At 42.4% G+C, this 13,574-nt stretch overlaps 1 protein-coding gene and 1 long non-coding RNA gene across 3 annotated transcripts in view; both read left to right on the top strand.

Annotated features, from left to right (window-relative positions):
- LOC309373214 overlaps positions 1-13,574 on the top strand; it is a 131,818-nt gene that overhangs the window by 101,134 nt on the left and 17,110 nt on the right. The gene's annotated exons all lie outside the window — the stretch shown is intronic.
- Positions 1-13,574, top strand: part of RIMS4 (regulating synaptic membrane exocytosis 4) — a gene marked incomplete at its 3' end in the record, with an annotated part of 88,287 nt that overhangs the window by 65,630 nt on the left and 9,083 nt on the right. Inside the window, exon 2 of one of the 2 annotated variants that reach the window (XM_081917297.1) lies at positions 992-1,130. In XM_081917297.1, the coding sequence (XP_081773423.1) occupies positions 992-1,130 (139 nt within the window). Of the gene's footprint in view, positions 1-988; positions 1,131-13,574 lie in introns of both variants that reach the window. The other variant, XM_081917296.1, reaches the window with a different exon arrangement.

Raw genomic sequence — 13,574 nt, 5'->3', positions numbered from 1 at the left:
GTATTATGTTAGGAGCAAATGATTGCAAAAATGTGTGCATTAGTCAAAAATACATACAAAAATGTTGAAGATTTTTAATGAAGATTTTCACAAATTGCTGCAGAAATGCAGAGCATTGAATTTCATATTGGGGGGAAAATAAAATAAAATTTTATATTGGGGGGAAAATAAAAACTGAGAGAATGGAAATAGACCAACCCTTCCATCCCTGGTAATGCCACAGACCAGGGAGAGTTTTACCACTTATCTGTTGTTTATATAAACGAGGCTTGTGCTGTAGGTGTAATATCTGGTTCTGCTACTTTTGCAAACTGAAAGCCTGGCTTTTTTATCCCCCTCAGGCCTCAAAACCCAAGGCTAATTTGCTGGCTTTGGATGTAGGAAACTGTGAAAGTTTCATAATTGTGTGGATTTTTATGGAGAAGCTCTATGCGCATACATCAGTAAGTGTGTAGAAGGATGTGTCACCAAAAGCAAAATGGAATCTAGGGTGTCAAACCCAAGGCCAGCTCAAGACATTTTGCTGCCTGAGGCGAAGAACAATATGGTGTCCTGCCCCAAGGCACATACAGAAAGCAACTGGAATGGTAGTTGAATCTTAATCCAATACAAGTGAGAGAACAGTCCTTTCCACTGTGCTTAAAGGCAGCAGGCTAGTGTAGAAAGTACAGAGGAGGCCACATGTCACTCACAGCTCTGGCCACTCCCTGCACCTAAGCATCTGCCGCCTGAGGCAGCTGCCTCACTCTGCCTCACTGTAGGCTCAACCCTCTTCCTGCTACACCAGAAAGTGCTCCAGATTTCCAGATTCTCTGGTGTTGTCCTAGTTTCCGGATTCCCAAGTAAAAATCTTTGTATTTATTTGTTTGCATGTTGCTTTCCACTGTTGTATAGTCTTCACCCAATATCAAAATGCCTAATCACTTTTCTTTTCTTGTCTTCCTTCCCTCCTTCTCTCCTTCCCACATGCTCTTTGTCTTTGTTTTAGAAGGAGATGGCCGGAAACTCAAAGGTGCCATCCAGCGGAGCACAGAAACTGGCCTGGCAGTTGAGATGCCAAGCCGAACGATCCGACAAGCCAGCCATGAATCCATCGAGGAGAGTATGAACAGCTATGGATCCGAAGGAAAGTAAGTAGCAAGAGGGCGAAGTACATATATCTGTGTATCTTTATCTATCGATTGATCGATCATAAGCAAACTTTAATTAATTGTAAAATATAATAATGTGTCCTCTGTGTTACCTGTACCAACAAATACATTGACAGAGTAGGCATCTTTGAATGGGCTTCCAGGGGACACTCCACATAAAAACCATAACCCCCAGATTCCCAGCTTTCAGTTTTTTTAAAAAAATAAGTTTCTAGTGTTTGTGGAATCCGAGATATGAGGCAAAATGTAGAAGCACTGTAATTCTTTCTTTCTTTTTTCGTAGGAAACTAGCCTCCTCCCAATCAATGTTTTCCTTTTCCTCCCCACCCTGGGAAAAGTCAATCAATCAATGTGAGACAATGAGTAACGAATAAGTCTCATTGATTTCAGTAGGACCAATATGCAACTTCTTTGCTGTGGATTCAACCCCGAAGTCTGACAACAGCACAAAATTAGCTCAGTTGTGGGATGTCATTGTCTGAATTTTAGAGCCTAGAAGGTCTTCAAAGGTGACTCATTGAGGCAGAAGGTAAATGGTGTTTCTGTGCGCTCTGGTTTCCGTCACGGTGTCCCATTGCGCCAGAAGTGGTTTTGTCATGCTGGCCACATGACCCACAAAAGCTGTCTGTGGACAAACGCTGGCTCCCTTAGCCTGAAAGTGAGATGAACGCTTCAACCCCATAGTTGCCTTTGAGTGGACTTAACTATCCAGGAGTCCTTTACCATTCACCTTTACCTTTTTACCTTTTGGAGAAATGGTTTAAAGCTAGAGATCCTACCAGGCATTATTATTCATTGCTATTGTTTGTTTGTTGTTACCACTCTGCAATTGTAATGATTATGTAGCTGATGCCTTCCATGAAAACCTGCCTCCAAGGAAATAGTTCTGCTACGCAATTGCAGTAAGGTAACTTTGTTCCTTGCCTGCGTTACAAATTCAGTGAATTTGGAATTGAGGCGTGTTCTTTTGGCCTTGCAGGGAATCTGTTTTCCATGCCAACAACCATTATTTCCTTTCTGTCTGTGTGGTTCAGCCTCTCGGGAACGATGTACAAATATCTTGGATCATCTGTGCAGCATCACTGCACAGACCGGCTGCTTTCATGTTCAGGCTTTGATTGGAAGTGCGTAACAGCCCAGTTCCAAAAGAAATAGAGTACCTTGGTAAAAAGCTGCTCCACTGCAGTATCCTCCATTTATTAAAGTTAGTGGCATGCAACTGTACCCTTTATATTCAAACTCCAAGTTTACACAGGATGATATAACAGCTCCTTGGCCTTCAAGAAGGGGTGACATGGACAGAGAGATTCAGAAAGGCACAAGATGTGAGCGCTCATGTTTATTCCAAATCATGCTTCCAGTTCCAATTTTGCTCCTAGAATATCGGAAGCATGTTTTGCTTTCTTTGCTGTACTTAGAAGCTTCTGTAATCACAGCCCTTTTCATGCATGCAAATGAGGGAGGCTATTAAAGGGGCAATTAATAGGCTATTCACCACCAGCACACACTCACGCGCATCAGGAAGCAATAAAATTGCCGGAACTGAGGAATTTGTTAAAAAGAGCATTGCTGGGAACTTTTACAGGACTTATTTATGAGTAAACATGATAGGAAGCTAAGAGGACATTGGCCATGGGTTAGGGTTAGCGCACTGCTGGTGGAAACTTGTGTGGAAACTCCATTCTAATTGCTTTTCCAGCTAACTGCACATACTCACACAAAAGTCTTCAGCAGTGCTTAAATGCTGTAGCATGGAAGCAACCTAGGTTAAGAACTCCAGCTACTGAATGCCTAGACCTGTTCTGTGAAAGCAAATACTGAATTATTTCTTTCAGGGAGCATTGTCAAGAGATAACAGCATTTTATGAATTTTTAATGGTTTCCTTGCATAAGTCACTTCTTGTGGCTTAGGACATTCAGAACCAGTATTACTTCGATGGCACATTTCATCCCTCCATGTTTCAGTTCTTGAGAAGTAGCTCACACACGTACACACTCTTGCCTTTGCCATTTGAATAGCACCAAGAGTTAAGATGACCAAGCCCTTCCTAGCCTCCCAGCTGAGGACAGATATTTACAGAGACCTGTTGCTACTTACTCATCCTGATGAGCTGCCAAATTAGGAAGCTTGCACATCTCCCAGGAGAGCAACAAGCTAAGAAGGCTAGTGAGAAGTCAAATTCTTCCTCCAGCTTTCAGTTCAGAGGTTTGCCCCTGGGGAAAGCTGCCATGACGTGAATGCCAACTCACATCTAAGACCTTGTGGAGGTTTAGAAATGGCTCCTTGCAAATCATGGCTTCCAAATTGAGATCCAGCCTCAGGAATAGGTATTCTATTCTTTTTCACTCTCAGGCATAATTTCCCCCCTCTTCTCCCTTTGTCACCTAGAACCATGGCTTAGTATTACATCTGTGCTGATGCTAATCTTGTTTATTGCTAACTAGGAGTCTTGCACGGTCCCGAGGATGACTTCTGGTTTGCAAATCATGGCTTGCAGGAAACGAACAGGAATCAATCCAGATTAGATTACTGCAATGCGCTCCATGTGGGGCAGCTTTTAAAAAGTGTTTGGAAATCTCAGCCAATGCAAAATGCAACGGCAAGAACGTTGTCCGGTGTTTTATTTCATGGTGTGCATTATTTTGATTTTGTTCAATCTGCACTGCCTCCTTGTTCATATCCAGGCACAATTGAAAGTGCTGATTATTACCTCAGCCTTAACTGACATCCCATGCTAGGAATATGTGTTGCGCTGACTCTATTTTTCTATATTCCTGTTTTGTTCCATGAAGTTTTCATATGTATTTTGTATTCCTAATGATTCATAAGCTGCCTTGACAGTTGATTTGGCTGAAAGACAGGATATAAGTTTTAAGACAAGGAGATTTTTTGCACCAGAGCAGATATGAAAACATGGTTTAAAAAATCAGGGTTGTATCCAACTGAGAAACAATAACTGTTGTTTGGGGGTTTTGCTGATTCAACAGAGAATCTGAAGCTTAGCTCTGACTCCAACAAGGTCCTGGGTATACTATATGGTACAGTTAGCAAGATGTGGCAAGTTAATTATGTTTTACATAATTGCTTCCACTGTGTGCGTGCACCCACCCACCCAGTGACTGGTTTTATTGGATGAGTGGACTTCAGGTAAATTGCCCCAGAATAAAATATTGTGGGCTGCTGCAATCTGAAATGCATTGCAGTTGAAGGCTTTCTTGTTTTCTGCTGACGACCGCTGGGATGATTAGTTTGCAGAATGCTAAGGTGACTTTCTTACATTAGAATAACACAGCAGGCAATGACTTCGGGAGGAGCAGGAAAGGCGCTCTCTCGTTTGATATGGAAGTCAAAACCGTGCTCTGCAAGGACACGTCGTCAATTTGCTCTGCCTTCTCCCCCCTTCATGCTTTGTTTCAGCTCTTAAAACAAAATGTTCTCTTGCCACTTCCCTAGAGGCTGGTATCATGGCATCATGTGGGCTCCACTCTGAGATACAGCATGGAAGGCTGCAGAGACACCTGCAGCTCTGTTTGCCACATGCCTACCTGTGAAACCCAGATATCATTCTAACAGAGAACCTGAGTAGCTGTGTGACTGTCAGTTTGTAAATTAAAGGAACCTCTCACATATAATGCAGCAGTGTTTGCACGCACATAGTCACTGCAGTGGTGCATACATTTGTAAATAATGAGGGGAAAGGAATGATTGCTGCTGTTGTGAGTGGTTCATTTCAGCCCACTGTTTACAACATCCTTTTTCTTTTTCCTCTACACACCCATGTAAACATAAACATAAACCTGCCACTTTCCAGCAACCCTTCGTGCATCTGACTCTGGTCCATAGAAGCTGATGTCATAATATTTAACCAGAAAATGGCTTCCCTCAAAGAATCCTGGGAACGGTAGTTCACTCCTCACAGAGCTGCAATTCCCAGCACCCTTCACCTAAGAGTCAGGAGGATATTGCTGAAAACCATTCCGCTGTACTGCCAAGAGGACGGTGGGAGTACATCTAGCTGTCTATATTAGATAACATCAGAAACAGTCAGGGCTAATCCACTTTAAGAAGTGAAAGTGATGAAGAGAAAGCACATTAATCCAATTGTGAAAGATTATTTGCTCCATTTATTCTGTTAGGTGATCAGTCAGGCAACTTGATGCCAGCAAATTTCCAAAGTGTCGTCTTCTGAGCAACACCAATGGTGTAATAAACATGTTTTAACCTGTATCAGGCAGGTTTATGGCAATTCGCTCCACAGAGGCCTCAAAGTTTTCTCATCATTAGTGCTTTGTTTACAAACAGTGCCTGCCCGCAAAAGTCGTCTGCCCACAAGGGTAAGAGAGATCCATTGTAAATCTCTACTTTGACTAATGCCCACCCAGTGCTCTGTTTGATTCAACATCTAACAGCTCTCCAGGCAAGAGCTGATCAGCAGATTTATGGACTCTCCACAGCAAGTTTTGAAAACCATGAGCATTATTCTTCATTAAATGTTCCTGCCGCAGGTGTTCTCCCAAGATACCCCCTCCATTCTCCCTCCCATTGATGGGAACGTTTGGAATCCATCTGCAAGTTGGAACATTAATTTTCCCTACTTCATTTCCATTCAGCCTGATAATTTGTGATAGTGGCTATTCAATGTCTCAAAAAACCCCCGAAAAATGGTCAAGAAAGTCTCCCCCCCCCCGGACTTTGCTTCTTTCTGGTCTCATTGCTCAAAGGTTCAGATCCAGTGGCAAGTTTTGTGTATTCAGGTTCATTGGCTCATTCTTGTGGTCTATGAGATTACAGGTTTCTGGACCACCCAAATACTGCACATAGTCCAGATTGCTGTGCCTGCTACAGCTGACCGTTTTTGCACAACTAAAATAGAGGAAAAAATACATATATGTGCATACAATTTATATGTGCTAATTTATACTTAGAAATGAAAATTTAGAAATAGAAAGGCGACACGTCTTTGAACCAAATTCTCATGCCATTCCTAGAAGAGCAGAAAGTAGTTTAGTTGCCTTTAAAAGAGATGAATAAACTCACGGAGGCGAAGTCTCTCAATGGCTACTGTAGTGGCGTAGGAGAGCTGAAAATAATGCCAATATATTTCACATCTGCCAACCAATGCACCCCTTTGGTTTCAGATAGTAGATGAGTCTAAAAAGCCTGGAACACAAATGTTCATGGCCCTCTAGCAGCCATGGTGGCTCATTTACCAGAATTTATATATTTAGTGTTGGCACTAGAAATGTATACGCAAAAGCAACTACTCTATTCCAAACTTAAAAATGGAAAGCGTAATGTTGATGGTCAACAAAATAGCTTTAAAGACTATCTCAAGGCAAATCTAAAATAAGTACTGTAAACACCAACAGCTGGGAAATACTGGCCTGCAAGCGCTCCAGTTGGAGAACAGCCTTTAGCAAAGGTGTCATGGACTTTGAAGGCACTCAGACTCAGGATGCAAGGGAGAAACATGCTAAGAGGAAGGCACGCTTGGCAAATCCACACCTTGATCAACTCCCACCCGGAAACCAATGTCCCCACTGTGGAAGGACGTGTGGGTCCAGAATTGGCCTCCACAGTCACTTACGGACTCATTGTTAAAACCGTGTTTATAGAAGACAATCTTACTCAGCTACAAGTGATTGCCAAAGAAAGAGAAAGAATGATACTCGACTCTGTTCAAACAAAGCCTCTCGTCTCCTAGTCTCTCCTCTGCAGTTTCTTAGCATTCCTTTGAGCTCATTCCATCATTTTCTCTCAGCCCCCTCTCTCCCTGGACTCCTCCAGATGACCTGTTTATTGAGCATTCATCTTCATTTGCTTGCACAAAGCTTACCTATTGATTAAACAATGTCCAGCGTTCACTGAGCATTTGTTCTGATTTGTTTGCTTTGCAGGGAGGTCATACAACAATGAACATTCACCCTGATTTGCTTGCAGGGTGTTTATAGGTCTTCCTAGTAATCATTCATTTATCCCACCATTTTCAGTGTGTTTCCCCATCACTTTCCTAACTGCAAAAAGTACAGTATCTTCTTTTTTAAGCAAGCTCGTGCCAGGATTGCACTTTAATCTACCTTGAGTGCACAAATTAAATCCCCAGTATGCACATGAATCTCTCCAGTAAAATAGTGATAATCTGGAAGCACTCCTTGAATGCTTTCATGGTAGCACAGAAGCAGCACAGGATCTACTGTTCGCAAGATAAGAATTCAGCTAAGATAAAAATAAATAAGATACCAAGAGTTGAACCTGAGAGTCTCCGCATACAAAGCATTTCTGCTACCTCTGGGGGTGTAAGAAGCATCATTTCCCAAACTGCTCTGAATTTGCTGCATGCAACACTGTTTCCATTCCGCTGCAGTATGTCTTCTGCTAAGAACTATGTTATTTGCCTTGTTGCCCACTGTGGCAAAATTACAAAATTCACATTATTAATTTTGTAAATTGTGTTGTCATTACATTATCCCACCCCATTCATTTCAGTGTAAAGGAAACACAATGCAAATGACGGAGGGGAATATAATTAATTAAGTTTTGCTTGTGGACAGAAAACAACAACAGCATATACTGATTGTCTTTCTTGGCATGGGGCAAGTAAGTAAACATTGGCAATTTCTGCTGTTCTTTACCTTTTCACTGACTATTCCCACATCCCTAGCTACTTATAAGTCAGGGGTTTCAAAACTTTGATCATGCACGTGCTCCATGGCATGTCTGTAGATTTGTGGCTGCAGATGGGAGGTGGCAGATCAATCAGATGGGAGGTGGCAGATCAATTTTATTTTTAATTGCTTCTTTTATTTCTTATATTGGCTTTTGCCATGACAGTTTTGAATTCTACAGAATTCAAATTGCAATGCAGTAAGATTCTATATATAAGAAATAAAAGCAATAATAAAATGCAATTTAAAAATTATACAGGCTCCAGCACAGCACATTACAATCTCTGCAGGCAGAAAAGTCACTAAGTGGTCTGCCAAGACCCTCGGCAATTTCCAAGTGGTCCACATTAGTGGTGGAGAACCACTGAGCACTTTTGTTGCACAGTGAGCATAGGCGGGTGACTAAAGGGAAGGTTTTCTGAGTGCCAGGGCATGGAGTGGGGGTAGAATCTGTCCCTCTTTGGCCATGTGAAACGTTTGGAGCTGCAGAGCAATGGCTTTTTCCAGGTTGGAGAGCTTGGAATGGTGGACAAGCAGAGTAATGAAATCTTGAGGCTTTTGGTGAGTTGAAAGCTTTGGCTTGGCACTCTGCAGCAGCACTTGGCATGGAAGATCTCAGAACCGCTTTAAAAATAGATTTGAAAAGAGGTCACAAACTCCACATGGACAAGAAAAGAAATTAATGATACGTTTGCCTAAACTTAGCTGCGCAGAAACTGCTTTCCGCATACTAATGCGTCACATTTGGCAGGTTGGAGGGGAATGGCTCCCGCTTGGGATATTCTTCAAAGCATTCCTTGCTGCAAGCAGTTTCCTTCGTTAGGCTGCTTGTGCTACTGTCACTTTCCAAAATAGGATTTTAAAAGCAGGTCAAGAATATGGGTAAATTATACGGCGGTGGGTGGTGGGCAAGGGATAGTAAATTTGGCAGAGCAGCTTGCAGTGGTTCCTTTAAACACTGAATGTAACTGTGGTGTGATATCATCATCATTATCATTATCATCATCACCATTATTATTATTAATATACCACCCTATAACTGGAGGTCTCAGGGCAGTTCACAGGAAAGATCAACATAAAAACCACAATATATACATGCTGGTGAGAGGAAGAGAGCATGGCCTGGTATTTGCTGGGCTGTTAATATAGCATGTTTAAATAATAAAGGAAATGCACAGTGACCAAGCCTTGATTAGATATAAACCTAAAAGAGATGACTGGTGCAGTATCATCATTATGTGCCAGACAGCATTGACTGTTTCATCTTTTATTAACTTTGCTGCTGCTGCTTTTATTTCTGCCTCATTGTGGTTTTTTCCTGCCTTTTAATATTTTTTAATTGAGTTTTATGGATACTTGTTGGTGTTGGGCAGGGCTGGGACACCTATGGCACTCCGGATATTTGTTGGACTCCAACTCCCATCAGCCCCAGCAAGCATGGTCAAGAACCAGGGATTATGGGAGTTGGTGTCCAGCAAGCTCTGGAGAGCCACAGGTTCCCCAGCTGCTCCTTTAGGATTTTGACTCTAAATTTAAAAGCTGGATAGATTGTATCAGTGATGGGCAGAATATCATTCAGGATCTACTGGTAGATCTCTGAGTTAATTGCAGCAGATCGGCAAGGTGGAAACTACACACGTTTAAAATTTTGTGAAAATGCTTTTTTTAATAATTGTTTTGAAAAACGCATTGAATTTGCTATAGCTCACTGCTGCCATCTAGTGTCACAACTGTATATTGCGCTTTACAACACATTTCAAAACATTTTATTTGCAGCTGTATAGCTGACTCCTCTGTCTCTCAGAAACCCTAAGTTGCAACACAAGAGATGCTGGTCCTTATGGGTGAATGAAGCACTGCCCCACCAAACTCAATATGCTATTTGCCGGCCCCTCTTCCTAAAACTACTTAATTGATGGGACATATTTTTTTTATAATACTGTCATACCTTGGAAGTCAAACTGAATCTGTTCCAGAAGTCCATTCGACTTCCAAAACGTTCATAAACCAAAGCATGGCTTCCGATTGGCTGCAGGAAGTTCCTGCAGCCAATCGGAAGCCGCAGAAGCACCAATGGACATTCGAGTTTGAAAGAACATTCGCAAACCAGAACACTCACTTCCAAGTTTGTGGCGTTCGGGAGCCAAAACGTCTTGAGTACTAAGGCGTTCAGGATCCAAGGTACGACTGTACTGCCTATGGAACGGTTCACAATCTCTCATGGCTGTGCCATCGTGATATGGTGTGTTGTTGTATCGGTTCAAGTGTTGAACCAGGACCTGGGAGGCCATAGTTTGAATCCCTGCTAAGCCAGGAAGCATCTTGAGCCAGTCACCATCTTTCAGCCTCACAGAGTTGTTGTGAGGATAAACTGAGGAGTGATGGGACCAGGCATGCCACCTTCAGTTCCTTGGGGAAAAGGTGACATGAAATGCAATAAATAAATAACCTTTCTCTGATTTCCCTAAGTAGACAATCTGGAAGATACTAAGCAGATATCTGATTTTTACAGTGCAGACCAGATATGTTGGAGATGCCATAAATAGTCACTGGCACTTAGCAAACACCAGCAGGGATGCTTCAGAGCCAAGAAATTGATTTTGCTGTTGTTTCTTCTGGGCCTAGAAATTAAATTCCAATAGGTTTGTTGTGAGGGTGACCTTGCTTATATTTAACATGTGTTACATGAGAAACTGAGCTCTTGCAAGCAACACCGCTATGATCTAACATCTCTTGCAGACATTATATTTGAGTTTACTTTAGTCTGGGTGTTATTTAGGAACACTTCATAAAGAAAAGAAAACATATTGGTGTTTTCCCTTCAAAGAGGCACAGATGAGAGAGCTGGTAATCGTGTGACTGGAGATAGCAGACTGGTTATGCATGCATGTAATGGTGCAGGAATGCTATATTTTCATTTGTTTTGTAGCGAGCCAATGCTTGGCTTCCAATATACTGTCTGATCTTCCATGAAAAGAATCCTTGCTCTCATGGAAAATCCTTTGATCCATCAGAGGCTCCCCACTGGTAGAAGAGCAGAGATGATTTTTTTCTCTTCAGTTTCCTCCCTGAAATAAGGTTACCAGACGTCCTGGGGACAGTCCCCGGATTTGCAACTCAGTCCCCATACAAAATCCATTGAAGTTGAAAAGTGTCCCCAGATTCATTGAAAAAAAATCTGATAACCTTACCCTTAAACCCCTAACACCACCTGTCATACTGGCCCATTGGTTTCACTAATTCTCTGGGAAAGATTTCCAGGGCAAAAGAGTTTCAGGGGAATTGGGGGGGGGGAATCCCTTTCTGCCAGAGAGAGAGCCCTGTCAGCAAAGTTCCACTCATGAGATCTCAATTACTATGTACATTTAGGGAAGCTTTCATGCAATAGCTGCCCAAACTAGTATGAACTCTATCCACACCATGCACACACACACACACACACACACACACACAGTGGTACCTCTGGTTAAGTACTTAATTCGTTCTGGAGGTCCGTTCTTAACCTGAAACTGTTCTTAACCTGAAGCACCACTTTAGCTAATGGGGCCTCCTGCTACCGCTGTGCCGCCAGATCACGATTTCTGTTCTCATCCTGAAGCAAAGTTCTTAACCTGAAGCACTATTTCTGGGTTAGCAGAGTCTGTAACCTGAAGCATATGTAACCTGAAGCGTATGTAATCTGAGGTACCACTGTATTTGGAAATAATTTTTATTGAAGATTTTCTTGAATTAAAAAAGGACATGCAACGTCACTTTTCTTTTCTGTTTTCCGGATCATGAAATCCCCTCCACACCATAGATTTAAATCTCTTGGCTTCCCACAGAGAATCCTGGGAACAGTCCTTTGCCACTAACAGAGAGCTAAGGTTCCCAATACCCTTCAACTACATTTCCCAAGATTCTCTGGGGGAAGCCATGTGCTTGAAATGCCTGATTGTGGATGTGGCCTAAGCCTCACGGTGCTGAACGAGTATGAATGGAGCTCGCCCTGCTCATAGCTTACAGCTCTGTGTTGAATTCAAGCGGTGCTGCAGCAATCCCTGACCTCCACTGACTTTGTTCAGACCTGATGATACAGCACATACTGGTTTGTCAGCTGCTGCCTGGGGCAGATTCACCCATCTGTATAAAGTTCAGAGGAGGAGTCAAGTACTGCTTCCAAAGGCCGCCTGAGCTAATTTTATTAAAATCATTAACATGCTGCCATAACAAGTTCATCATTAATTGTAATGACTAGGAGGCAAAGGTCATAGAAGAAGAGAAATTGGATATCCCTTTGAAAAAAAGAAAAATGCTGATCACCAAGAGGAAGCTTATTGAGTCCATTTTGTCCTCCAGGCTCAGTTGTATGAAGGGGGCAGACGTTTCTCCCAGGTTTGATAGAAGGAATATAGCGTGCTCCTTAGTAATATTTTGTGTAAAGAGGAGCAGCCCCTTCTCTGCTATAGCACCAAAAGCATCTCTGTTGACTGGATTACTTGTCCTTTCCAAAGTGCAGAGGAACATGCTGATAATAAGAATAATTTATTATTTATACCCCGCCACTCTGGCTGGGTTTCCCCAAGAGAATTAAAAACTCGATATAACACCAAACATTAAAAACTTCCCTAAACAGGGCTGCCTTGAGATGTCTTCTAAAAGTCAGATAGTTATTTATTTCCTTGACATCTGATGGGAGGGCGGGCGCCACTACCGAGAAGGCCCTCTGCCTGGTTCCCCACAACCTCACTTCTCGCGATGGGGGTGGAGATGCTCCTTCAGGTATACTGGGCCAAGGTCATTTAGGGCTTTAAAGGTCAGCACCAAAACTTTCTTAGCGCCTTCTTGATAGGATTAGGTGGAATCACACTTGCGACTCTGGTAGCATGTGTATTAATCAAAACAGGGGTCGGTTACACAGCTCTGGAAACAGCATAGCAAGTGGTTTGATGGTGTGTGCCTCAGTTTGTGCACGCAGTGAAACTGCCATGTAGTTGCGTTGCAGTTATTCAGTCCTCCTTTGAGAAGAACCATAGCTCAGTGGTGGGACACATGCTTCACTTGCAAATAGTCCCAGGTCTAGCATCCAGCATCACTTCACATAGCACTGGGAAAAACTCATGTCTGAGTTTGACAGTGGAGCCATCATCCTTGGAAGATGGTGGACTCTCTGTTAAGTTGTGGGTGAACATATCAGACGACACAGCGATTCTTCAAACAGCTCTTCTTTATTCATAGGCCAGAACAGAACTGAACTGAAGGGTTCAGCCAGCCTGCTTATATAGAGCTCCAGTACAACGTAACTGTAACAATTTTCTAAAACTATCCAGTCACTGAACGTCACTTTTGAACCCTTATTTGCATAACTATCTACGGTATCCCCCTGCTGGCCCAGGGTGAGAACTTCAGCACATAACACTCTCCTTCCTTGGAAGTTTTTAAGCAGAGGTTGGATAGCCACCTGTCATGGATGCTTTAGTTGGGATCATTTCCAACTCTACAGTTCTATGATTCCACGATCAGTGGCACTTACCTCTTTGTAAACATGCCATGGGACTGGGCTGCACAACACTTTGCTCTTTAAAGGTTTGTCATTGCTGTTACTATTAAGGTAGCAGCCGCAAAGGATGAAAACCAAATGATAATGGAAATAATTATAATGAACGAACAGTAAACTTTGTGACGGACTTCCTTGCAGAATGTTTGTTCAAAGGCCACATTCAGAAGCATTTCCCTCAAATAAATTATAACACATTTGAAACATATACAGGAAGATGA

Source organism: Podarcis melisellensis (assembly GCF_964234715.1).
Source record: "Podarcis melisellensis genome assembly, chromosome: 6".
NCBI classification, from domain to species: Eukaryota; Metazoa; Chordata; class Lepidosauria; order Squamata; family Lacertidae; genus Podarcis; species Podarcis melisellensis.
Note: the sequence above shows the minus strand (reverse complement) of the source record. Positions and strands in the feature narration are given on the sequence as shown.